The following is a 25,196-nucleotide window of genomic DNA, read 5'->3' on the forward strand; positions in this document are numbered from 1 at the left end:
AATGCCATAGACAAGTTATGGTAATGATGCAACAAAAATATTCATTGAATTTTTTATTCATAGAGAAAATAGCTTTTTATGGAGGCTTTTGTTCTAAAAGCATTCAGGAACCTATGGCACAAAAATAATCCTTGCTTAGGAGAAGCTACATGACCTCATCAAATGAAGAAAGGAAAGGGGAAAGAAAGAGAACAGGTTAAAATGAGTATGTGATTTCAAGGTGGGAGGGACTTTAACTCCATCTGGGGTTGCACTATGCAGTATTTTAGTAAAATGTGTGTTGAAATTTCTTTTTCTTAGGTAGCTTTGTCTCAATTGTTAACCCAAACCAGTGTTTGGATCTCGAGGGGTCATGGCATGAACACTAATTGACCTGTATTTTTTTTTGTCACAAATTGTTTAATACGACTGAGAGAAAAAAAGGAAAGGGCATGTGAAAGTACCTTGTACATTCTTTTTCTCGGGTGGTTTTTTTACCTTCCTTTGTTCCTTTACATGATCCTTTACAAATAAGGGAGAGGTTTTAGAAAATGTGAGTTTTATTAGTCTGTTTTAGATATTCACAGTGCAGTAGAGGCCCCAAAAATGTAGTCATCAATTCATGATGTTTTCTTGGATTTGGAACAGTTATTTCTTGAGAGATAGGACGGGGTTCAGTTGTTTACCATGTTTTATCTAAAAGCAGATGTTATCCCTACAAAGTGTCACAGCAATAGATCTCCAAAAAGGGTAAGGGGTTGAGTAGACAAAATAGACTTGATAAAGCTTAATAGCCAAATTCTTCAATGCATTGTGTGACCCTATTGAAGTGGTTGTGAGCTTAGAGTGATATAACAGAGAGCAGAATTTGTCTCTAACCTTGTCTTCTCACTTAAAAAAATTGTATATGGAATAAATATTTTTGTGAGGTTACAGGAATATAACAGAGAGCAGAATTTCTCTTACCTTTTTTTTTTTGCTTTAAAATATTGCATATGGAATAAATACTTTTTTTTTTAACTGAAGTCCTGAGCCTGGTTCTGATCTACCAGAAATCTAATCCTATTGGCTTGGGTGGAATTCATTCAGGTTTAGGCTGCTGAAGGAACATAGGAAGTCACACCAGTGAAATTAGGAGTAGTTGAGATGACCTGTGTGACTACAGGGCATGTAAAAGTTTTTGACTGTCAGTCAGCAGCTTGTTTGGCAATTGGGACACTACATAGAAATCTTTTTTCGTGTAGCTTAGAATCTGGTAGAGGAGTCATAACTGTGGATGATATAGCAGAGGTAATAATAGGAGAAAGGACACAACTGTGAAAAGAGAGTTGAGTTGCCCTATATAGAGCTCTACATTAAATATGTTCCTTTCTCACCGAAAACCTCTTGATAATGTTGTTTACTCAGAAGAGAGGGTCCAAGGTAGCAACATATGACTAAGTCTGAAGTACATCTGAAACATGAAACGGAGTGGTAAAACTTAAACATGCAAGTCTTTTATCATTGCTTGTCTACTTTAAAAGCTTTCATTTGGCAGAAGCTCAGCCTAGATTTGCTGTGCCATGGAGTTACTACATTTGAAGGTTCTAAAAAGCCCAAGTTACAGTTTAGATGTAGAAGAAACCTCGTATCCCAGTCAAGACAAGTTTCCACCTGGTATCACTTCCCACACACGAAATCTGATCAGGAAGACATGTTCCACTTTGAATGTTTATCTTTGTAATGCTTTAGGTACTGGCTCAGATCCACAAAATTAAATATGTTGATAACAGATAGTTTATATCCACTTAATGCTACACAAAGCAATAGTTCATGCTGAATGAATACTAGGAACCTGTTTATTCAAGTTACATACTCTGTCTGCTCATAGATTTTCCACTAATGTCTGTGGGGTTTTTGCATGCATATCATGGCCAATGTATGGTCCTTTGTAAATAAAAACAGGACCTAGTAATGTCTGCCCAGCATGGGTTGTCCTTGCTCTGAACAGGTTTTGTGGCCTCAGCTTAGTCCCCAGTGGAAGAAGCCTAAATCATAAAGCATAGCAGCACACACATTCACATGATTAGCAGTCTGCTTAGGAGAGGGCTAGCACTTATGCTTGCAGGGGAAGCAGGGGGATTGAATTGCATCTCATCCCTAGAGAGGGTGATGCCTTCGGGTCAAAAAGTGAAATCATTGAGAAGACTGTGCACAGAGGTTCTCACTTACATTGTATATTTAACTTGTGGATGAAAGGTTGCGGGGGGAACACTTATGTTTTCTCTACTGCAAGTCAGTGAAATTTCAAGTACAGCTATTGCCCTCCTGATCAAGTATGCATTGAAATAAAAATATCTGAATGATCCTCAAGTGTGTTCTGTAAACACTCAGGGCTTGATCCTGCAGCTTGCTATGCCCTTGGCACTTTGTTCTGCCCATGTAAAGACAGACTTCAGTGTAGGGTCTAATTCTAGGAGCTGGTGAGATCTTCCTGCATGGGGACGGGCATCCTCAGTTCCATTTGCCTTGGCATCCAGGAGTTTCTTTGGTTCTGTATTTAGGATCTCAAACACTTGAGTAATGAAAATCCCAAGTTGTGCCCTTGACATCAGAACATTTTAAAGACGTTGCATACTAGGCTCTTAATATAAAAGTGTATCACAATAAATTGAGGAGATGCTGCAGTAATTTCTCTTGTACTGATTTTTGTTGGTATCTTTTCTTGGTTCTGAATTCTCTCAGTTGTGATCTTCACCTACCATTTTTTCCAGATGGTCTTAATTCTGGGAAAATAAGTAACTTAAAATGTCATGGCAGCACAAAACATGTTAAGTTTCCTTCATCTATGAGGTCTGATTTTTTGTTGTTTATTTGCTTTGCATCTTAATGTCTTTTTCAATCCTCAGTTACCTTCACTTGTGAATAAAATTATATCAGCATTACAAGCCTCCTAGTAAGCTAAACGCTTGGTAGTATTTGTGTATTCAGTTAAAATAATTGGAGTTACCACAAGGATGAATTTACGCCTCTTCTTTTAGGGGATTTCAAATCTCTGTGCCCTAAAATGATGTCTAAATTGTAGTCATCTGTAAAGATGTAAGTTCAGCATTCCAGAACAAAACACTTTTAAGGAGGAAGTGTTTCTTGTTGTTATAGTAAGGGATGAGGGACTTTTCAACATGCAAAAGGGTTTGCTAGTGGTGGTATATCTATATCAGCAAGAGTATTTAGTGGAAGTTAAACATGCATAAAGATTTCAGGATGTGAAATTGTGTTTTAAACATTCTGTGATAATCTGGTTTTTGATATGCATATAAATTTAGGTTAAAATAATCTGGAAAGAGTTGTTCTGCTGGTGTGCTCTGGTTGCTAGCTAAGGAGGAGAACAAGTGTGTCTCTGGCACTTTACACTTGGAGATGAAATCAAGTTGTTATACATGTTAATCGACCTGATACTTATCATTTGTTAGTGTGGAGTTATTGGGTTGGCAAGGCATTTGTAAAATGTGATGGTCGTTGTATAAACTGAGTGCAAACAAGCATTAAACATCATGTCAGTTAGCACATGTTATAACACCATGTCATTTCCCAGGCCAGATGAACCCTTAGAGTATTATTTTCTGGCTGGAAATGTCAGGATATTTGTTGTGATGCTTTGAGTTAATGTAGTAAGAAGTTGCTAACTGCCCTTCCTTTTGGCAAAGAATACAATTAGAGAGGCTATGCTGAAACGAGGCAGCCTGCCTGTCCATTTACCAAAGTGCTTTCAGTTCTCACTGCAAGGTCAGGAACAAGAATTTTAAATATTGAAAAGTTTAATCCATTGTCAAGTCACTTAATTAAATAGGATATAGTTTGTAAAATCATTACAGGAAGTTTGTTAGGAAATGTGGGTTTTAACTTAGATGGTGAAATAACATTATTGTTGAGGTTTTTAGAATCAATTCTGGGGCACAGATTCTTAAGCAGCAGGGTCATGATTGTATGTAGTACAATGTAGCATCAACTTCTTGCTCTCCCACAGATTTGGTATCCAGGAGATTGGAATCTATTAATTCACTCCCCCCCCCCCGACTCATAGCTGCCCAAAATGACCTTACCTTTTCTCCAAGGATTAAGATTACCAATATGTTTTCTGATGCATTCCTGTTATACAACTCATAGGCCAGGTATAGATATTATACTTTTACCAGTATAAGTGGTCAGAAACCATACACCAATCATAATAGAACAGAAATTTGCACACATGGACTGGTTTGAAAATGGCAGAACCCAGTCTAAGATTTGCCCCCTCACACCAAAAGGTGAAATGTATTTTGTTTGCTACTGATTTAGACTACACTGCTTACAGAAAACCTTGTAACTTAAATCAATTCTGCCTTGGCCTCTTGGAAGGTCTGTACCTAGTCTTAGTAACTTGCCAGTTTACAAACACACAGGACACTAATTATACTGTTTTAAACAAATGGAAAAACATGTTTGGACACTTTGGGTTTGCTTGCTGAAAACTTCATCTGCAAATGTACATGTGTGTTCTGTTGGAGATATTTACACAAGCCTCTCAGCCACCTGAAGTATTGGCAACTCAAAGGATCAAAAAAAATGTGTGGGACCTATGACTTCCTAAATCTTGAGATTTTAAAAAGAAAAGTGGGTATTTTTTTCACTTCACTTCTGATTTCTGAATGTCAGAATGCACTTGAAATATACTCTGTAGTCAAGAGAGCTGTAGACCTTTTTTAATTGCATCTGCAATTCTCACTTGATCACTTGACTTCAGAGTTGGAACTTAAATAACAAATATTGTGATATTTATGACAGTCACAAGAGGTGCTGGTGTTTCATCAACATTTTAACAAGGACCTTTCACAGATATATCTACTCTTCACTTCTAATAAACATCACTGAAGTGTGCATGAATCTATGTATATGCACATGCAGGCACACATACTCATGGGGAAAAAACATGATGAATCAATTGTTTTTGTTTTCCCACTTAAACATAATGACCTTTTATAGCCATGGCTGAGAAGGAGGTTAGAAGTACTTAGAAACAAACTTATTTTAAGACCATCTGATGAAAATATTTGTTTTTAATTCTAAAACAAAAAATAGTGAGCGTATTTATTCTATAGAACCATGTTCAGGTAACAGAATTTGAAATGGGGATTGTAGAGAGAAGATGGTGGCATTGCAGAAAGAAAGAGAAATATAAAAACAAATATGAAACACCAGTATCAATGGTGATTAAGTATGAATGAAAATATAAATAAAAATATTTTAGTTCCGACAACACAGATAAATTGTAATGTACTCTTTTAACCTGATATTGTCTCTCTAAATGAGCCACAAAAACAACAATTAAAGTGCAGTAATACATGTGGTTTTTACTTTTGCATACCAACACGCTTGAACTGTTTGGGCTTTAATAAATGATAATTAGGGCAGATTTGCTAAAATGATTGTATGTTCTAATGAAGACAGACGCCGCACCAATATTTGTTCCAGGACAGAAACATGTTCAGATATTTGCGAGATGTTTCTTTATTGCTGCTTGTGACTAAATATGACTGGTGGCAAACAGCCTTGTACCATCTGTAAAGATTTTACAGTTGGGTTAGTTAAGGTGTAAAAAAATGCAGATAAACATTTACCCCAACAGAGAAGAAACTCACTCAGAAAGAAAAGGTGACAATGTTCATGTTATTACCATACTGACATCACCATATAGCTGACAGGTCTGGAAAAGGGTACATTTGTAAGGTCCTTTGTGATGGTCTCTACTCCATTCATCTCCTGTAGCAAACCCAATAAAGATGTTTAAGACAAGTTGGCTGTAAACAGACATCACTTGGAATCTAGGGGCAGTTCGCCCAAAGGCTGCAAGGGAGGTAGGGGCAAGTGTGGAGCACTTGGTTGGAGGAGTGAGTACTTACCTCCTTGCATAGAGCCTGAGAACAGCATCACCCTTAATAGGATCTCAGGGAACCCCAGGGTGCTACAGCACCCCAGTTGAGACTTACTAGTTTAGACATACCCTTAATGAGCCAGACTGCCCCATGACCACAGGTTGCCACGTACAACATATGTAGCCAAAAGAGGGGGAGAAAGGGGCCATTATACTAATTTACTTTTCTGTGTTGCACTTTATGGCTAGTGACAATTTAGCTCTTTGTAACTCAGTAGAAAACCTTAGTGTCCTAGAGTGCCATGGTAACCACCGTATCTGAAAAAAAGATTAAATTAATCTTGACTGATGAGTCAGTATTTATCGTTAGTTGCTATTTCAGATTAATACTGTCAGGTGTCTGAGCTGTAGGATTTTGTAAGGAATTGTGAACCTGAAATACCCGTTTGTGTAATGGGGAGACAATACCTATTCTAAATTTGGATTATCTGGAAACCTGATGATAAAGGTACCTTATTTTCAACTAAGCAGTTGTGTGAGGAGCATTGCTTGTGTGTAAGTAAACAAATAACCCAGTGCTTCTGATTCTTTAATTTGTTTTATAGAGTTTATTCAAGATGCAGGTTACTCTAGAGAGGGCAGAATTTTATATTTTAATATTTTATAGCAACAGTATACAAAATATGATTTATATTGCTTTATAATTATAAATAAAAATTATACTATTTTATATTGTAATAATTTTTTAATAGTTTTAATGATCTTAATCTTTACAAAGCATCAGTGGTCAGCTGTTTTGTAACAGTGGCCAGCAACCTTTCCAAGTGGCGTGCAAGAACAACCCAGCTCTGGGCCAATGTGGGCAAGGGGCTATCGGTGTCAGCTCCAGAGCAGGGGGCTTTGTCTACACCCATGCTGAGGCTCAGTAACTGGAAGCTGAACCCATGTCGCAGCTGTGGGATGGGAACAAGGAAGTGGCAGCTTATGTGCAGCTCCCAAATGCCCAGTCCCAATGCAGTTCTTCATCACCTGGCAAGCACCAGGGTGAGGAAGGCCCCTCACTGGCAGAATACTGCCAAAGCGCCCAAGCTCTGCAGCCTGGATCCAGTGGCTCATCTGGCTGGATCTGGCCTGCAGCCTGGATGTTGCCAATCCCTGTCTTATTTTTGGTGGGATGCTTTTGGTTATTCCATAGGATGCTCTTACGATTCTAAGGATAAACTTTAAAAAGTACCCTGTATGACTGAGATTCTTAAAAGTCAGAGTTCTTATGGTATTTTTAAGCACCTAACATTGGTTTCAATGCAAGGCATCTAAATACCTTTAAGTGTCTTCTCTAAAGTACCTAAGTCATTTTGGAAATTGGGATTTAGTCTCCTAAGTCATATTAGTGCTTTTTAGTACTAATGTTTTTCATTGCTGTATCAATCAAACAATGGAGGCAAACGGGAATTTTGTCGCACATGTCCATCTGATATATGTATAGTAAAGTTTTATTTATGTATTTTTATGGCAAAAAAGGTAGGGATTTACAGCTGGCTGCCCAGAACAATCATTCTGTCAGGTCACCCTTCTCACAGGTTGGAAACAAATATGTTTGCCATCAGACAGTGCCACCTCATGCACACTTTTCCAAGCATGACAGTAGAGTCCGTTGTGTTCATTCTGCCAGCCTGAAACGTTTTGTTTTTCAAACTGCTGCATCTCACAGTGCGGCGGGGAGCTGGGTGCACTGAATGCATTAGGGAATTGGTGAAAGAAAATAGAGTGTTTCCTCCCTATGTCACTGGTTCTACTTTGGTAGTGACAAGGCTGAAGGAGTTGGATGCCCTTTTCTGTTGGACTTCAGCGACAGGTCAGATACCTGGGAGCATTTGAAATTTGCAGTTCATGAATAAATGGCCTCAGTCCAGTTTCTAATGGACAGGTATTCACTTCACAAATAGCATACTTGCCAGCCATCTCAAGGGACTGACTAAGAGCTGACTGAATGTGGAGCTGGCTAGCATCTGCTCAAAGAGGTGGTTGTACAAGCTTAGGGGTGGGTCCCATTCATGCAGTGATATGTGAAAAGCTTGCATTGCTACTAACTGTGCTTTTAGTCTGGATAAAGAGAGAACTTCAGCTTCCTGGGATAGCAAGACAACTACTTCTCTATCTGTTTTGGAGGAATGTTTAGAATAAGGGGAGTTGATGGGCTGGGAATAATTACCTACAGTAGTTTTGTTTTTAATATTGTCTAAGCCAGCACTGCTGAACAAGAAAAGAAATTAAGCTAGAAACATACAGTGCAACATCATAGCTTTCACAAAGGGAAGAAAAAGAGACATCAGGATCTTAATGAATTTGGATTTTGTTATGCTCTTCAGGTTAGTTATTGAATGCATAGAAAATGCCTCTAAGCCAGACTTCAGTATCACATTGACGGGATTGCCTATAGCAGAATAGGAGCTCGGAACAGTAAAAAATGTGTTTGGGAATGAGCTGGAGGGAGTAGAGAAAGTACGGTGAATGTTTACAAGCAAAAATGGGTGCTACAAGGTCCAATGATGCTATTCATCCCTAATGCAGACAGACATATCTGAACAAGGTACAGTACAGCAATGAAAGCAGACGTTCATTTTTTTGTATTGCCTGGAGGAAGCATTGTTGGAAGTGAGGAGATGTTGATAAGATTGTAGCCGCAGAGACCCACATGTTTACTTTGTAATATATTTCTCAAAAATTTCAATTTACCCTCAGTAATGGGAAGGAAGACACCAAATAAGAAAGCACGACTGCCTATAATCACAGTTCTGCCCAGGTTGCCAGTGTGATCTCAGTGGATTAGTGAGTTTTCTCTGTGGTAACAGCCTTATTAATTTCAAACCCTTGTGGGAAAAATCCATTAATTGTATGTTGGAGTTCAGATTTCTTTTTGGGTTTTCAGCTAAACCCATAGTGATAACCAATTATATGGGCCATCTAATCGTACAGTCTGCTCATTAGTTTAAAAAAAAATCTGTCCATTACTAAAAGAAATGCTGGAATATGTGCAAATTACATATCAAAGTGTCCTTTCTAACCTTCTCCCCCTGAAGAAAATGCATTTGCTATACAAAATCCCCCTAAAAATAATGCAGAATATCACTAATTTGCATAAGTGCCCAGACCACGCTTTGGCTGAGTGCATTTTGCAACTCAGCAAGTCAATGAACAAAAACCACAAAAAACTTGGTTCAATTGTCTGGCCCATGCACTGTGGTTTAGGCTTAGTTATTATGATCAGGTTTCCTAGGATACTAATATTTAATCAATGTATTCTATCAATTTCTCATGCATTGTAATGCTTCAGCAATATCTTGTTAATTTTTTTTTCAGTATATGAGCTAGAAGTAAATAAAGTCTGGGTAGTAAGAAAACTAATTAGACTACTTTTCCATTAGAACTCTATTTATACAAGGGTTTGCACTGAAATATTTATTTCAGTGTAAATCTCTGCTATGTGTCAGTGTTTGGAGCTTTGCACAAGTGCTGTTTGCCCTCATTGGCTGCATCTAGACAAGTGTGGCCACATTTTATGTGGTGCAGCATGCAACATACATCACATTCAGCTGTTGCAGTATGGGGGCAGCACGTGTTGCCCTAAACCAGAGCCTGACCAACCAGAGCCATGTCCTGGCTGCCAGCTAGGCTCTGAGTGGCAAGATTGCTGCTGCTGCAGCCCTAGAAGGCCCCCAGGACCCCAGGTAAGTCTCTTGTGCTGACCCTAGCCTCTTCTACCATACCCGGGGTAACGTGCCATGTGCGAGGAGACTCATGCAGACTTTGCAAGACCCAGGATTAGTTTCTTACTCTGGCACAGCTATCTTATACCTCAGTTTCCTATTTGTAGCATGCAAATAATACGTGTCAGAGGTGTTGCTAAATATTCTCAGGCACTGTGGTGAGGGGCAATATAATACTGAAGATAAAGAGAGGTTTACCACACTGTTGATTCACTTATGTAACTTTCTCTAGTTTACAAGTCTGTTGGTACATCTACAGGAGACATTTACTGCAGTTGACTAATTAGCTCCACAGTAAAACATTAGCATCTACACACGTGGTGCTATTAGAATGGAGTAAACGAATTAACTCCACTGTAGGATAGTACTGCCGGACAAAAGTACCATTCTACAGCAGTTATTTACTTTGCCACAGTGCATGTATAGATGCTGATGGGGCTGGCTGGGGCCTGCAGTGCAGGGACTGCCTGCTGGCTAGCTCTGCACTGAAGCACCACCATGCCCCAGCCAGCCCCTCTGCAATATGTTGAGCTGGGTGGGCTGGCAGGTTGACCCCTGGGGTCCCCCCTGCCAGTTGGGGCTGCGCCACCCTGGCTAAACATGCTGTAGTTCTAGGTGTGCCCTGCATATGGTGTGCCTGGGAGCATAGACTCTGGTGCAAACTGCCCCAGAGTTTATTCGGGTACGTTAATTGCATGTGTAGAGCGCTCTGTTAGTCTCTAATTGAGGAAGAACAGGTGATCAACACTTACTTACTTCCAGCAACTCATCTAAGTCTGGATGGGGAAATGCCATTAAGAATAACAATTGTTAGAGCTACATAGTAGGCCATTTGCCTCCCTGTAGTATGTTAACTCAGGGCAATATTCTGTTACTCCATTTCTGGATATGATCTCATTTGGTATGGCTCCATATATCTGCTTTTACAGCACACAGTTCTTTCATGTTTATCTCTTCTTTCTTGTAATGTAATTTCTAATGTATGGTCCAAACTTTCTGCTTTAGAAACCAGCTTAACTTCATATCTTGTGATTGATGCTACCCTAATTTACACCAGCAGAAAATATGGCCCTATGCAGCTCAGGAGATAAATAGAAAAAATATAAGGGAACACTTCCATCCTCTATGTTTTCCTTTGAATTTTGTTTATCTCTCTTATGGGAAAACACTGCACTGTTAAAACTGTAATTTTTTTTTTAAAGCAAATCATTTTATTGTTTTCCATTTATGTTGACTGTTTGCCTGTCTCTTTTCACTCAGCTTGAGTAGTGCACCTCATTTGCTCTGTTTTGCTTTCTTTTTGCTTTCAGTTAGTGGTTTTCAGACATTTATTTCTGTGTTTGTGAGAACCCCGTTGTACAAGGTCCTGTAAAAACATCCAAGACGTTCACTGCTTCACTGCTGGATTTGCTCTACGTATCGTCTGAAAATTACCCCTCACCCAATTCTCGTCCACAGATAAAAATCCATCTTAAATGAAGTGGTACTTAAAGTCAAGTTAACTTATATGTGGGCTTGTGGTTTGAAGTCCAAATGCTACTGATGCTTGAGGTAATCATGCATCATGCATGCATGCTCTATGCAACTCAAGTGGTGATTTGCAATGGGGCTGCTCTCAAGTGAGGCAGACTAACTGGCGAGAAATTTGCTCAGGTATAGATAACTCAAGCTGCCACCGTTGTGAATACCCATAGTCAGAAGCTGTAAGTACACCAAAGTCTTGCAGCACAGTAAAGAAATGTTAATTTATTCTAAGTTATTATAAATTAAATTAAAGCACTCCATGAAATTATTTATTTCTCTAAATGTCAATAAGATTTGAGCCCTTCAACACCTTTTTTAAAGGCAGGACTTATATTTGTATTGCTATTATAGTTGACAAGGTCACTTTAATGTCTCTGTTGCTAAGGAATAGCTGGTTGAGCTAAAATTATTAGAATCACTAACTGAAAACAACAGAAATGTTTTTATCCATAGTTGCTAATGTTTGACCTCACCTTCTGGTGGTATAGACATTGGAAGATGAGGTCTGGGGTTGGTGTGAGAGGAACTGAGGGATTGTTGCCGAGCCCTACTTATCTGATTTTTATGCATGCTTGTGCTTCTGCTGAAGTCAGTGGAAATGTTCCCATGCTTAAATATAGACATCTGTGATAGTGCTTAGCTTTAACTTGGCTGAGATCCTATTGCTCAGCACCAAGCAGGAATCAAGCCTGGGAGACAGTTTTAGCCCATCTGACAGATCTGGTATTTAACAGCCCATGCATTGGTTCATGTAATAAGGTACCTCTTGATTGGATGAAAAAGGTCTGACCAAATTAGACACAGTTTATTTATGAATGTTTGTATCAGGCCTGGGTGTGGAGCAGACCACAATGCATATAATTTTTCACTTTCTACTTTTACTGCCAGGTAAGTATTTACAAATGTGACTCTACGTTTTGGGTTGTCAATGCTGATGTGTTATGGATTTTTTGATCGGGGGACGTTTCTCATGTCTTACTGTTTCATTCCCTTATGACTTTTTGTATCTTTAGATTTGTGTTCATATTTAATGTAAGACATGCAAAAGTTGGTAACCCACGTAACTGTTATGGGATTTGTTATGTGTCTGCTTCAGGGTCGACCCTATCCCATACGACACTCCAAAACCAGCGGGCCACACGCGATTTGTCTGCATCTCAGACACACACTCCAGAACAGATGGCATCCAGATGCCTTATGGGGACATCCTTCTCCACACAGGCGATTTCACCGAGCTGGGACTGCCCTCAGAGGTTAAGAAGTTTAATGACTGGTTAGGTAAGGAATTATTGCGTTTTGCTGACCCCAATTAACCTTTCCTGTCCAAGTGTCACTCACTGCCTCCTAATTGAATTCGCGAGCTTGGAAATCCCTCTACCCTTGCTTCAGTTGTTCTTATATGATGTGCTCTGTCTAGTTTGGGTATGATTCTGTTAATTAAAGATGAATTGAGATATTTTGCTGCATGTCTGAGGTATCTTGGGGCAGGGGCCTCTGTCATTCAAAGGCAAAGGGACAAGAGCTCATGTGTCATCTGTGGGAGTTTCTGAGGTTTAACGTTTTTATATGTTAGGTGTGGGTGGCAGTAATGTAACCAGACATGGGGAAGTCCCTTCTCCCCACACCAAAAAAGGGCAGCATCAAAGAGAAAGTATGTCTGTGAGTTATTCAGCTGGCTTTCAGTTAAAGAAGTGCTGTCATTTTTAACCCTTTGAATGCTGACCTCTACTGTTATGATGTGCAGTCTCCCAGGTTAAATGCAGCTAATATTACACATTGCCAGGTGTATGCTAATAGTTCATTGCATAGGATGAGGGCAGCTCCACAGGGAAAGTGACGGAGAACAGTGAAGTGATGTATGTTTGTCACTTCATTATTCTTCGGCTGAGAACCTGAAGCCAGCCATGTGGTGCATATCACCGTTTATATTAGGGTTACTAAAGAGGCTAAGGTGGCCCAAGACAGCAAGCTTGCCTTCCAAATATTCTTCCTGCTTGAAAAGAATCTGCAATGTTATATAAGGACCTTTTAAAGCATGGACCTGTGATTTTACTGTGCCTCAGTCACTGTACTCTTTTAGCTGCTGTGATGACCATGTCTCTAAAGGCCTTTAATAGCTTCATTAAATCCATGGGATTCTCTTGGCTGGCCCTTTGGGAGGTCAGAGGGGTTGTTTCTTGGTTCATAACAGGATTTTTTTAAAACAAAAAGGCTCCCAAATCCTTAGTCTTTCTCATTTTCCTTGCTTTTCCTCTCTGTTTTGTGCGTTCCATTCTTTCTTTTCCTGTACTCTCCTTTGATTTCCCAGAACTTGTCAAATTTTAAGATTATATGCCCCTATTTTTATGGCTGGGTATTGGGAACAAGGGCTTCCAGTATCCCTCACCAACGTGCTGTAATTATGCCTTTCAAGCCCTTGTCTTGAGAAAGTGCTACCCTTTCTTATTGGTTTAGAATGACCATTTCTGCAATAGCTAGAAAGTGAGAGGTGCTTATATGGGTATGTGGAATGGGAGGGAGCACACAGGGAGCCTCCTTACATACTATGCTCATTGTGCACCCCATGCTGGGACCTCTCACTAATAGGAACTCTATTACATATGATACTCCACAACCAGCGAGCCACGTATGATTTGTCTGCGTCTTAGGTGCACACTTCAAAACAGATGGCATCCAGATGCCCCATGGCGATATCCTATTTGGTGGGACTGTTGGGCAGGCACATCTCCCTATCGGGGTTGAATATGACTGTACCTACGTAAGTCAGCCGCGCTAGGAAAGTTAGCCAGCACTGTTAAGGATGGTTGCTGGCCCCAGGCATTCCAGGTTCCAGGAAGGATTTACTTTCTTAAGACACTAGACTTTGAATGTCCACTGGGACTGGAACTCATGGTAGTGTCTAAATATTATAGTTTGGTGCGTGACTGAAAATGCACAGTTAGGTTCTGCGGTGTTTTCATTGTTTCCTATGGAGTTTTATGGCATTGGAAACAGGAAACATTCTGTGGAATGAAAATGTGTCTGTTATGATGATATTTTATCATAAAAGCCATTGTTTAACATTTACTACATAAGAAATATAACTCATTGAATGGGTTTTGTTTCCAGCTCATAATTTTATTGAATGATTTGTCTTTGTGTGTGTGCACATACAACACATGGAGCGCTGGCAGGGTCAGGGTGTATTAATCCCTTCTTGGGTTTTTGGCTAAGATGTAGCATTCTCTGTTAAAGTTTTTATATCTGACCTCAAATTTGCATCTAGCAAGACAAATTTTGCGACCTCAAGCAATCAATGTCCTACTGAAACTGACAGAAGCTTTTACTGTGAAAGTACCACAGGATTTTTCCCTAACACTTCTATATTTCCTTCTCATAGATTAAGGAGATAGAGCCTACCATCAACTTCATACACAAAACAATACTTACTCTTCAGTTTTCATATTAGAATTGGGGATGAAAATCAATTTTCATCCCTCCATTTATTGGCTGCAGTTATTCTTAGTGTTCTTTCATTTACTTTGTTCTCTTGATTTTTTCCTCACCTCGTATTGGTAAATTCCTCTTTCCTTCTTTGAGGCATAGGATTAAGTCTGTATGCATTCCCTTATATATATGTACTACAAAAGGAAAATGAATAGCTCTGTGGAGGAGAGGGGGATTCCAGTATATCCTTCTTTCCACATGTGTAGCTCCTCTCCCCTCTGTGAAAAATACTATGTCCATTGAGAAAGACCATAGCCCCCAGCACTGCGTGTCATGTATTCCCAGCTCTATGAAGGGCTTCTGTAAAATCAAGGGCAGCGTGGTACACCATAAAGCTGGCCCTGCTTATTCCAGGCCCTGCTTATTTCAATGCATCTTCCTCTCTTGGAAGCATAGCAGTGTGACTTTGGCTCTTGGTCTCTCTCTGCGCTGCAGTCCTTAATCTGTAGAATAGGGACAGGAGTTATCCTCTGCTTCACAGAAGTGTTGTGAGGATAAATATATTCATGATGAGATGGTAAAAGGCTGTGGTAACAGGGCACAGAGGTACCAAAGGCAGAAATGTTTCTCCTTCTGCCCAAGGGCATTATGATACTTTCGTCTGTTTTATCTTAATATTCATTCCACCCTGTTTAATAAGGCCTTATTCTGAAGCCCTCTTGCTCACAGTACACAGAAATCCTATCAAAGTCATCATTTTTTTTTGCAGTGGGATTTACTGTGCCTAACGCCTAGCTATTCTGCTGCAGAATCATGGCAATTGATGTAGTTTATACCATGAGGTAGTTAGGGTAGGTTAACAAACCATCCATAGTTCTCCTCATGGTAAATCAATACATCCTTGCTTCTATTAGGATTTTACAGTGGTATAGCTAACCTACATTAGTTATCTCTTGGTAAGAGTACCCACTTTTTGGCAGCAAAGACAAAGCCAAAGTTAAGATATGAATATCCTAATCTCACATCCCAAGTTTATTTTACTAGATGTGTTCATGAAAAAGACCTGAGCACCTGAGAGCTTCCTTTGCCTTATTACTTCATTTTTGTGTGGTTGAAATACCCACAACATTCAGTAGGTATTGTAGCTGCACAAAATATTCAGGATTGGATCCTGTCTGGTTGTTTCATTAATGCCACCTTTTCCCCGCTCAGCCTCTCTATCTCAGTTGCCTAACCCTCTCTTACACATTGCATCTTTTACTCCTAATAGTTCTATATCTGACCATGTAACTTTTGCTAATTCTAATGCTTTTTCCCTTGACTGATAAATTTTCATTATTGGTTTTGCATGAAAGTCTTCTGGGCTTGTACACTGAATAACCTCTGTGGTCACTTAGTGATTACACACGCTGGCTGAGGTAATTTATTCACTTTGTTTTGGTGTGAACATGTCCCATGGGTCTTGTAACTGCTGTAATCACTTGACCTTAGTGACTGTTAAATGCTTTAAACACAGTTATTTTAAATTTATAATTGTTTTCATTAAAAATCTCTTATAGTAACTTAACTGACCTTGCAGTAAACACAGCATTATATGCTGGGGAAGAATTAAAATGTTATGTTATGGCTAATATATTTCTTCCAAATAAACTCAGCGTATTATTAGATCACTATGCACATTTCTCTCTTTTCTTCTGATTCAGTCATATATGGAAAAAGAAATAGAAGAATATGTCATTATGGCACTATGGACAATAATACAGTATTTTCCTTCCTGTGTACTGAGAAGTGACTGAATAACTGATAAGAGAAAAAGTGAGGTAAAAAGAAAGATTAACACAATACGTATCTTTAATAAGGAAAGAAAAATATTTTGTCCCCCATTAATATGGGCCTGATCTTACAAACCCTTATTCACATGAGTAATCTCCATTAATTTCAGTGGCACTTCTCATGTCTGAGATTCAAGTTGCAAGACTGGTTCCCAGTTTTGCTTCCATTATTTGTTAAAAATATTTGCTGTTAATTATAGCCTGAAATCCTTGTTTTTTTCCTTCACAGGCAAAAAATCTAATGGGTGGAGCTCAGGCCAAATTGGGCTGAATTTTGTTTTGTGTTGCTCTAATGGTTTAAGCCAGGGATATGTATCTCCAGTGAGTAAATAAAGTTCACCTCAGTGATACTGAAAATAGAATTCGGCTTATTGTCTCTCAGCTGCTTGGGACAAGCAAGGTGATTCTTCTGTGTTCTCCTCTCGTCTCTTTAATTCTTTGTCCATTAATATGTTTCTCTTTCGGTTTTCTCTTTACGCTGCTGGTGCATTTCTGAGTAGTGGCAAAATGAGAAGGGCTGAGAATAGCATGACATGCCAGTCATTGAGCAAGTCTGATTACCTTGAGCTACTCTGGTGATAAGGTTATTTATTTCACTAGGATGTACTTGTGCATATGAAAGAAAAGATTGGCTTTTTATATGCAGTATATTTAGTTTGTTCGGTATGCTAATAAAAGAAACAAGAAACTGAATGGGTTTACTGGAATTTGGCAGTTGGCTAATTGTGCTGGATTTATTTGGATGTGGACTCTAATGTCACTGGCAGCTCTGTTAATGCTTGTTTTTATCTGTTAAGGCTAAGTAGAATGAAGTTACTGTGGGTCATGTTGGTGTGTGATATTTGATTAGGTTAATGAAATCAGAAGTCTCCAGTGAAATTGATTACTGTAATGTGAAGTAAAAGATAAAGCTAGAAGAGCAATGATAACGTCGTGTTACTGTAGGAAGTATGAACAGGTGACCTGTTTTAATCCGCACTTGGCTTGTCTCTATTAGCCCTTGTGGAAACCTGAAAGTATATCCAATATTCAGGCTAGATCAGAGGTTCTCAAACTGTGGTCCAAGCTCCATTCAGGTGGCCTGCAGAAAGGTTGCAGAACAATCGAGAATATCTGTACTTACAAGGTAAAACTACTGATATTAAAATATAAGTTGTGTGCTTTGATTTGTAGAACAAAAAAAAGGTTATTAGTGGTCCGCCAAGACCCTCAGCAGTTTTCAAGTGGTCCGCGAAAAAAAGTTTGAGAACCACTGGGCTAGATACTTGCCATAGTAATGTTTGCTTCATAAAAACGGAGTTTATTTAAATAAAGATAAATTGGAGCAAAACAATATAATGATATTTGGGGCCTTCCTTATCACTGTGTAAAAACACAGGGTCACATTCCTAAGTTGTTCCTCGTGTTCGCTTTGGAGTTTGAGGTGTTTTATTTGATTTTTTTTTGTCTCCTTCTATTACTTCTCTTTCCATCTATATATTATTCTTCTTTTTGTTCCTTTTTTGGTTTAGATTTGTCTTTTTTTCCCCCCGCATTCTTGTCTCACTTGTTTTTTCTCGATAAGTTGCATACTCATATCTTCTCTGGACCCGATCATCCATATTAAGCAGGAATATTCAATTAGACTTTTGTGTGAGTGAGGCATGCAGTACACTGAAGAAAGTAAGTCCACTGTGATCAAATATTTGACCTTTCAGGACTTTTATTAATTTCATTGTACTCCTTTTAAAATATTATTTCTCGTGATCGGAATTATTTTGGCTCCTGGTTTGTAACTAATACAAGTACCCTTCCTGATTTATAAAAATAACCTAATAAACTCTAAATTGCCTAAAATTCAGAAGAATATTAAATAAATAATGCTCAGACTCAATTTAAAACAAAAGGTTTTCCCCAGAAAAGTTTGTTAATCTAGTTTTTGAAAATAATTTAGATTCAGTGATTGCTTTTTTTCCTTTTTTTAAGATTAGGGCAAGGGTAGAGCCAGTACCATTAAGGTCAGTAGAAGCATTTGGTAGGAGCAGACTTCCAGTGGTCCCACCCATTATAATGAGAGTTCCTGTTGATCAAGAATTGCAGGATCGGGCCCAAATGGCTGGCTGCTTTGGAGAAGTTTATAGACTTGACTCCTTTAGAGAAGCGTGAGCTTTTGTAGGGTACAACGTACCTCCTCAGAGGTTATCAGAAAGTATTGGACGAATTAAACTGGAGCCAACAAAAGTCCATGCCTCTTTGAACGAGTTAATCTGTAAGGTGCCACCTTGCCTTACCCTTTGACTAATTTTGGACTAACATGGCTAGCTATCTCTCTGTGGTTTACAGATGTTCAGGAGTCAAAGAGGATTATAGGGGCCTTGCGGGTTATTGACTGAACTGTATAGGCAGACTTGCAGTGCCTACCTGCATGTCAATCTACCTGAGAATAATTGTTCCATTTTGTGAACATTGACTTCAACAGTGCAAATAAAAAAAAAAAAAGAAATTAAGGTGCAATATAAATTTAGTGATTTTTTAACTCTCTTGTGTACTTACTAAACCTTTTCTGTTAGTACTTTCTGTGTTTGTTTTGTTTGGCTTTTAGCTTTCTTGTAAATACAGTTATGTTTCATTGGAGCATTGTTTAAGAATTCAGTCTTTCTTTGATTGTGTCTATACCCTAACCTGTAGTATGTTTAACACTGATATAAAGTCCCCAAGGAGAGCACTTGCTCAGGACCTCCAGCCTTGTCTGATCACTCTGAGTAACCCCTGCACACAACCTAGGCTAGGCTTCTACAGTGGAGGGAAGCCCTGGGTTCTTCCAACAAACCCTGGCATTTCAGTCCATGACTCCCCTTGGCTGTCTGTGGCCCTGCCTTTCAGTTCAGCTCCTGAGGGAGAGACTTTAGCTCTTGATAGGAAGAAGGTAACCCTGAAGTTCCAAGCAGCACACAGACAGTTTTTCCTCAATGAAGGCATTTACTGGCACAAAATTAGCTCAGGTGTTCTGTGTCTAGTCTGCACTACCCCAGCTTTTTGGGCTGCTTTCTTGGCAGCTCCATCCATTAGATGGCAAAGAAGATATGCACCTTTATAAACTAATTAAATGGGATATATAGAGAGCAAACACAAGCTTTCATGAACCCAAATTCACTCCCCCAGATGTTGTGAAAGAACAGCCTAAAGCAGAGTATAAAGTGAATAGAGTGATTAGAATACAGTAGGTGGGAGACCAGGAGGGAGGGGGAGGGAGAGTGCTGTGAGGAATACAAGCAAAGAACCCAGAGCAACAAAGGGTCACAAAAGTTAATTCACGTAATGAGATAAGAATCCATAGTCTCTGTTTAAACAGAGAGATCCACACAACACACAACACACTTAACACCAACATCCAGTTGGTAGATGATGTCTTGTTCCCCAATTTCCTGTTTAAATTAAATTTTAAAAATTTTCTGCCTGAGAACAACAATCGTGGGGCCAGCAATGGAGTGTCCAGTAGGGCTATGTGAAGCCTCGGTTCCTGATTTGATTCGTCAGTGCTTCGGCCCGATTCAGTGCCCAAATCACCGAATCCAAATCAGATCAGGATACCCTTTAATCTCTTCAAATTAAATCAGAACCTTCTGAATCGATTTAGAAAGATTCAACAATTTGGCCATAGACACAGCTTTAAATGTTTTTTCTACATACCTCAAGGTACCAGGTGGCTTGTGAATGCTGTGATGGTGGGGCAAATGGAGCATCCCATGGGAGCATGGGGGGCTTCCCAGCGCACGAAGTAGATCAGAAGCACTTCTGGTCCACTTCTAGGTCCACTTGGGAATGTGCTGGGGGCCCCCCCCCAAGCCCCTGGCTCAGCAACTGGTGACTTCTGGGTCTGGGGGGGCACCAGGGGTCCCCCCCATGGCCTAATCACCAAGCCAGGGAGGTGCAGGGGGGCCCTCCAATGTGCTTGGCAGCGGACCCAGAAGTGGACCGGAAGTTTGTTGGGTTTGCTGCTAAGCACATGGGGCGCCCCCAGCACTCCTGTGGGATGCTCCATCTGCCCCAGCATTGCAGTGTTCATGAGCCGCCTGGTACTTTGAGGTATGTAGAAAAAACATTTAAAGCTGTGTCTATGGCTGAATCGCTGATTCTCTGAATCAGCATCGAATCTTCAAATTTGGATTCAGCTGAATCAAACTGAAAACATCTGAATCAACAAATTGAATCACTGTCCCCAGTTCAGGCTGATTCTGTATAGAATATGGCCTGTTTCGCACACCCCTAGTGTCTAGGGAGGGTGAAGCGTTCTGCCACTGGCATTGTATCTTTCTGTAGCTCATGTCAGAATAGGGTTTGTTCATTCTTAATTGTAGAGATCACCAAGTCTGTCTGATGTAGATAGCAGATGGTCATTGTAAGCAGGTGACGGTATATATGACATTGGTAGAATTACAGATGAATAAACCTTGAATGTTGTACTCCATGTTATTTGGTCCAATGATGATGTAGTCTGTATTGTTGTATGGGCACAGTAGGCATTTGGGTCCATTGCAAGACCTGGTGCTTTGGTGAGAATGGGAGTTAGTGTTTTGCTTGAGAGATACCATTTGCAGTGGGAAGGCTGCCTGTAAGCCAGGATAGGTTTGTCCCCAGTGACTACCTAGAGATGATCATTCTTTTCCAGGAAGGGTTAGAGGTCGGTAATGATGTGCTCTAAGGCAGTGGTGCTCAACAATTTGGTCTGGTGGGCCAGGCAGGCAGTGCCTGGTCCATCCGTGGGCAGGATGCCATAGCTCTGTGGGCCAGATTTGGCCTGTGGGCCAAAGGTTAAGCACCCCATTCTTATATTGTTATGTAATAAAGGGCTTAGTCCGTCTGTCTGTCTGTCCATAATGCTTTTGGAACACTCTGATTGGTTAGTGAAATAACCAATCAGAGTGTGGAGCACTGCCATGGGGATGGAGTGGGGGGGGAGGTGGGGCGGCGAGCACCTCTCTTTGGAGAAGGCAGAGTGCCACCATGACAGAGAGGATGGAACAGAGGGGCGAGGCCAGAGGGCCTGGTGGTATGGGGTGCTGGCGGAAGGGGACAGAGGGGACAGTGGGGCAAGCTTCCCCCCCATCTACTCCTGAGAGGTGGCGGTGGTGTGGGGTGGTGGGTGGCTGCACTCCATCACTGCCCACTGGCCCCCCTGTCATTCTCAACAGGCAGTTGGCTAGTATGCATAATATTTGGTTTAGCTCTGGACCCCCAGCAGGGATTTTTTAACCCTTCTTTTCCTGGGCATAAGCTATCAGGGAAACTCAGGCATGCAACATTATTATGACATAAACTTATCTAAAACAAATATTATAATTAAACCTTTAGTCTGTCACAAACATCACCATTAAATTCTTGCATTTATTTACCTTTTTAATCCCTTTGTAGCTCACCCAAATAGGTCATTGGTCTTCAGGTTTTATTTGTATGCAAGTGTCCTGGAGTAGGTTCTTTTCCTATTTCTTTTCTTTCCTAAGAATACAGAGAACAAGTATGAAATTTGCATATCAGCATATTTTTTAAGTTTGGGTAAATATGATGGCACACTTGCCATAGAAAAATAAAAAATTATATTTTTCTTAACCTGATCTAGCAATAAATAAAGAAATGTAAAAAACCCCCATACATTTCTTCTTTCATACCAAGTTCATTCCAATTGCTTCCCGATATTTTAGTCTATTACACTTGTGTCAGCTGAAATTCTTTCTATTTGCTATGTAGAAAATAGCACCCTGAGAATATAACTTTGAAGGTATAGCAGAAGGGATTGTTTCCCTGATACTGATTTTTATAATAAAAACGTCAGTGCAGATATTGCATGTGGAGCCAAGCGAATTTTATACACATATGTACAATTGTTTCTCTTTCTTTTCCTGGCAATTTTTCCTAAAGAAATATCATCATATTAAGCTGTGTGTATTTTTCCAAAGCTGTATACCCATGGGATGTAAAGAAAACTCTCTACACTGCAGTCATTGTAAGTTATTGGAGATATATATTGCAGTGGTGCCTGCCTAACCTTTGTACTACTGGAAAGTGGTATGGAAATGAATAATAAAACAAATCAATGCAAATATTAGGATGTTACCTGAAGTCATTAGAGTACTTGGCTAATAACCCGATCTTAGTTTCAAAGATTAACTCTCCAGATAGACTTAGACTTAAACACAGGAACCATTCCAGCAGGTTAATTTCAAATTTGATTCAAAGAAAGGAGCCAAGGAGCACTTGACAAGTATTTTACAGTTTTTGAACCTGACTTTCCACCACTGTAGTTGCTCTGATGCAGTTCGTTCAATAAAAGGTATCACCCCAAAAAAATCCTTGCCTCTCACATAATTCCTGGACCATCACAGCTAACACTAGAATAATTGCTCTGTCGTTTCATGGATCTGGAGCTACTCTTGTTTAAAGCTGGGGTAGTTAGATTTCAGTCAATTTGCAACCAATAGAAATGTACAAAATCATCATGGTATAGTGCTTAAAAAAATTCCCTCTATAACAAAAAGAATAGTGTTGCCATGAGAAAAATCTGTTACTTAGACACAAAGATAAGTTTCATAAACGTCCGTTTTTTCTAAGCGTTGCTGCTGCATATGATTACACATGCTGTGAATGATTTCAGGACAAAGCAGTCCCAGAGCATGAACTCTCATACTTATTTTTATATAGCTAAATTAATATTGCGTCAAAAAATACAAAGTACATAGTTGCATATCTCTCTACTGCCTCTTTCATTGCACACATCATATTAACAATACCTAATTTTAAAAGTCTTTCAGTTGGTAGAGCATTACATTTCTGCTTAGTAAGAACAATGGTGTCAGGGGTGGAGGAGTTGTTTGGAACAGAGAAGGGTTGGGGCTGCGAGCGAGAAAGAAAGCACTGCAGATTTTAGTATAATGTGTAGTGTTCAAAGAAATTTTATCTCATCATAAAGATTAGCAGGCTGTGTAATTCAATTTAAAACTGGTCGGCAGTGTCCTGTCTATTACAGAGCCCTTTTTTATCACCACTCTGTTATTTTATGTTGTATGCGACTAGAAGTCCGCTTATGCAGCAGAGACAGTATGAATGCTCTTAGGTTTTTTTTTTCTCCTTCCCAGTTCTGTGCATTGAAAGAATTGTTGGTGAATGTGAGATAATATCTTAAGATGAGTTACAAAAATGCTTACTCAACTGAATGTCTTCTTTTGTTGTTGTTGTTATTGCTGTTGTTTGTTTGTTCATACAAAATGAATTTCTTGCAGTCAAGAAGCTACTGATAGTGAAGGTTTGCTGAAAGGATTTGTTTAGATACAGAGCTTGTGTCTCAAAACTCTAATGTTAGCATTTATTCACAGTATCATGGGCATTACTATGCCACTGAAAAGCAACATGCAGCAACTTATGTTAATGCAAGGTTGGCAGACCTTAATCTTATGGTAATTACCCATACTGGGGGTTAATAAATGTTCTAAGAATCACTGTCTTTATTTTCTTTATTGCAAGACAAATGGGCAGCTTTCCGAGCTATGCTTCCTACTGGCTATAACCAGCTTGGGTAACTTGTTAATTAACCCTCTGGTTCTAGTGGGCTGAAAGCCAGAATCTGAGCCTTGACAAAATTTGCTTTGGCTTTTCATATTGGGAACACATGATTCTTGGTATGAAAGGATTAGAAATGAAAAATTCCATGGAAGTCATTCTCAGGTACTGTGAAAAGAGGCAACAGAAGATTTATGGTTGATGTATATTTGGATTTTTTAGTAAGAGAACTTGAAATTTTCAGTGGTGTTCGTGAGGAGATGTATACATTTCATAGTTTGGCCATTTACCCACTTGCTACCTGGTGCTAATTGTAGTAAGAGAGAAAATAGCACAGTGTATTTTTTTGCAAAAAGTAGATTTGCTTTCTTTAATGTCCTTGTGCAAATTTCAGTGTAAATAATAGTAGTCATTTTGGAAACTTCATATACGGGCCACTTTGGACATCTGTTCACATCTGCTCTCGTTCACTTCTTCCAGTGTGAAACTGGAATAATTTTATTGATGTGAAGGAATTAAATGGGATTATTGTATCTGAGCAAAAATGATTCACAATATCTATCCACTGAACTGTCCTGGGAGGTTCTTAGATTTGTGATATGGATCTGGAAACTCATGTCCAAACATTTAGGAACTTCAAATTTTTCAAGTCAAGTCACTCACTTCACTCCACCCACTTACCTTGCTGTCAGCTCTGCTGGTCTTTATGTTGCCACTCTGCACACTAGCTGTGAATTGAATGTTACTACAAACTCACTTACTACAACAGCGTGGGTAGTAAAGGAGGAACAAAGCAGCACAACAGGAGACAGTAACTAAGGAGAACAGCTAGGAGATGGAAAGCCAACATGAAATAAGGGCAAGATAATATCAAACTAGGGGAAGGGACAGACAGAGACTACAAAGAACAGAGGCACTGATGAAATAAAAAGGGAACAAAAATAATACAGGGATGCACCTGCTCTTCTCAGGGCGGAGTGTGATTTCTGTTTAATAAAAACAACATTAGCCTAGTAACTTTCTTTGCCCCCTGAATTGCATATTATCCATGACAAGTGAGCCTTAGAAGATCCACCAGACCTGTTTTGGATGAGACCTTACAAGTGCTGATCTACATCTTTTCTCATGTAGCCAAGGCTCTTGAAGTTCTTAACTGGGCTAGGCTACAGGGCTAGACTAGATTAGACTACTGCTTTTCTCTTGCCACTTTGCCATGTAATCTCTTGGGGTTGTATGTAGCCAGGGATG

General features: G+C 39.6%; 1 protein-coding gene across 4 annotated transcripts in view; it reads left to right on the forward strand.

The window, feature by feature from the left end:
- Window positions 1-25,196, forward strand: part of MPPED2 (metallophosphoesterase domain containing 2) — a 148,986-nt gene that overhangs the window by 38,026 nt on the left and 85,764 nt on the right. For all 4 annotated transcript variants that reach the window (XM_019552113.1, XM_019552116.1, XM_019552114.1 and 1 more), the window contains exon 3: window positions 12,257-12,438. In XM_019552113.1, the coding sequence (XP_019407658.1) occupies window positions 12,257-12,438 (182 nt within the window). The remainder of the gene's footprint in view (window positions 1-12,256; window positions 12,439-25,196) is intronic.

The sequence above is a fragment of the Crocodylus porosus genome, unplaced genomic scaffold, assembly GCF_001723895.1.
Source record: "Crocodylus porosus isolate Cpor-Errol unplaced genomic scaffold, CroPor_comp1, whole genome shotgun sequence".
NCBI lineage: Eukaryota > Metazoa > Chordata > Crocodylia > Crocodylidae > Crocodylus > Crocodylus porosus.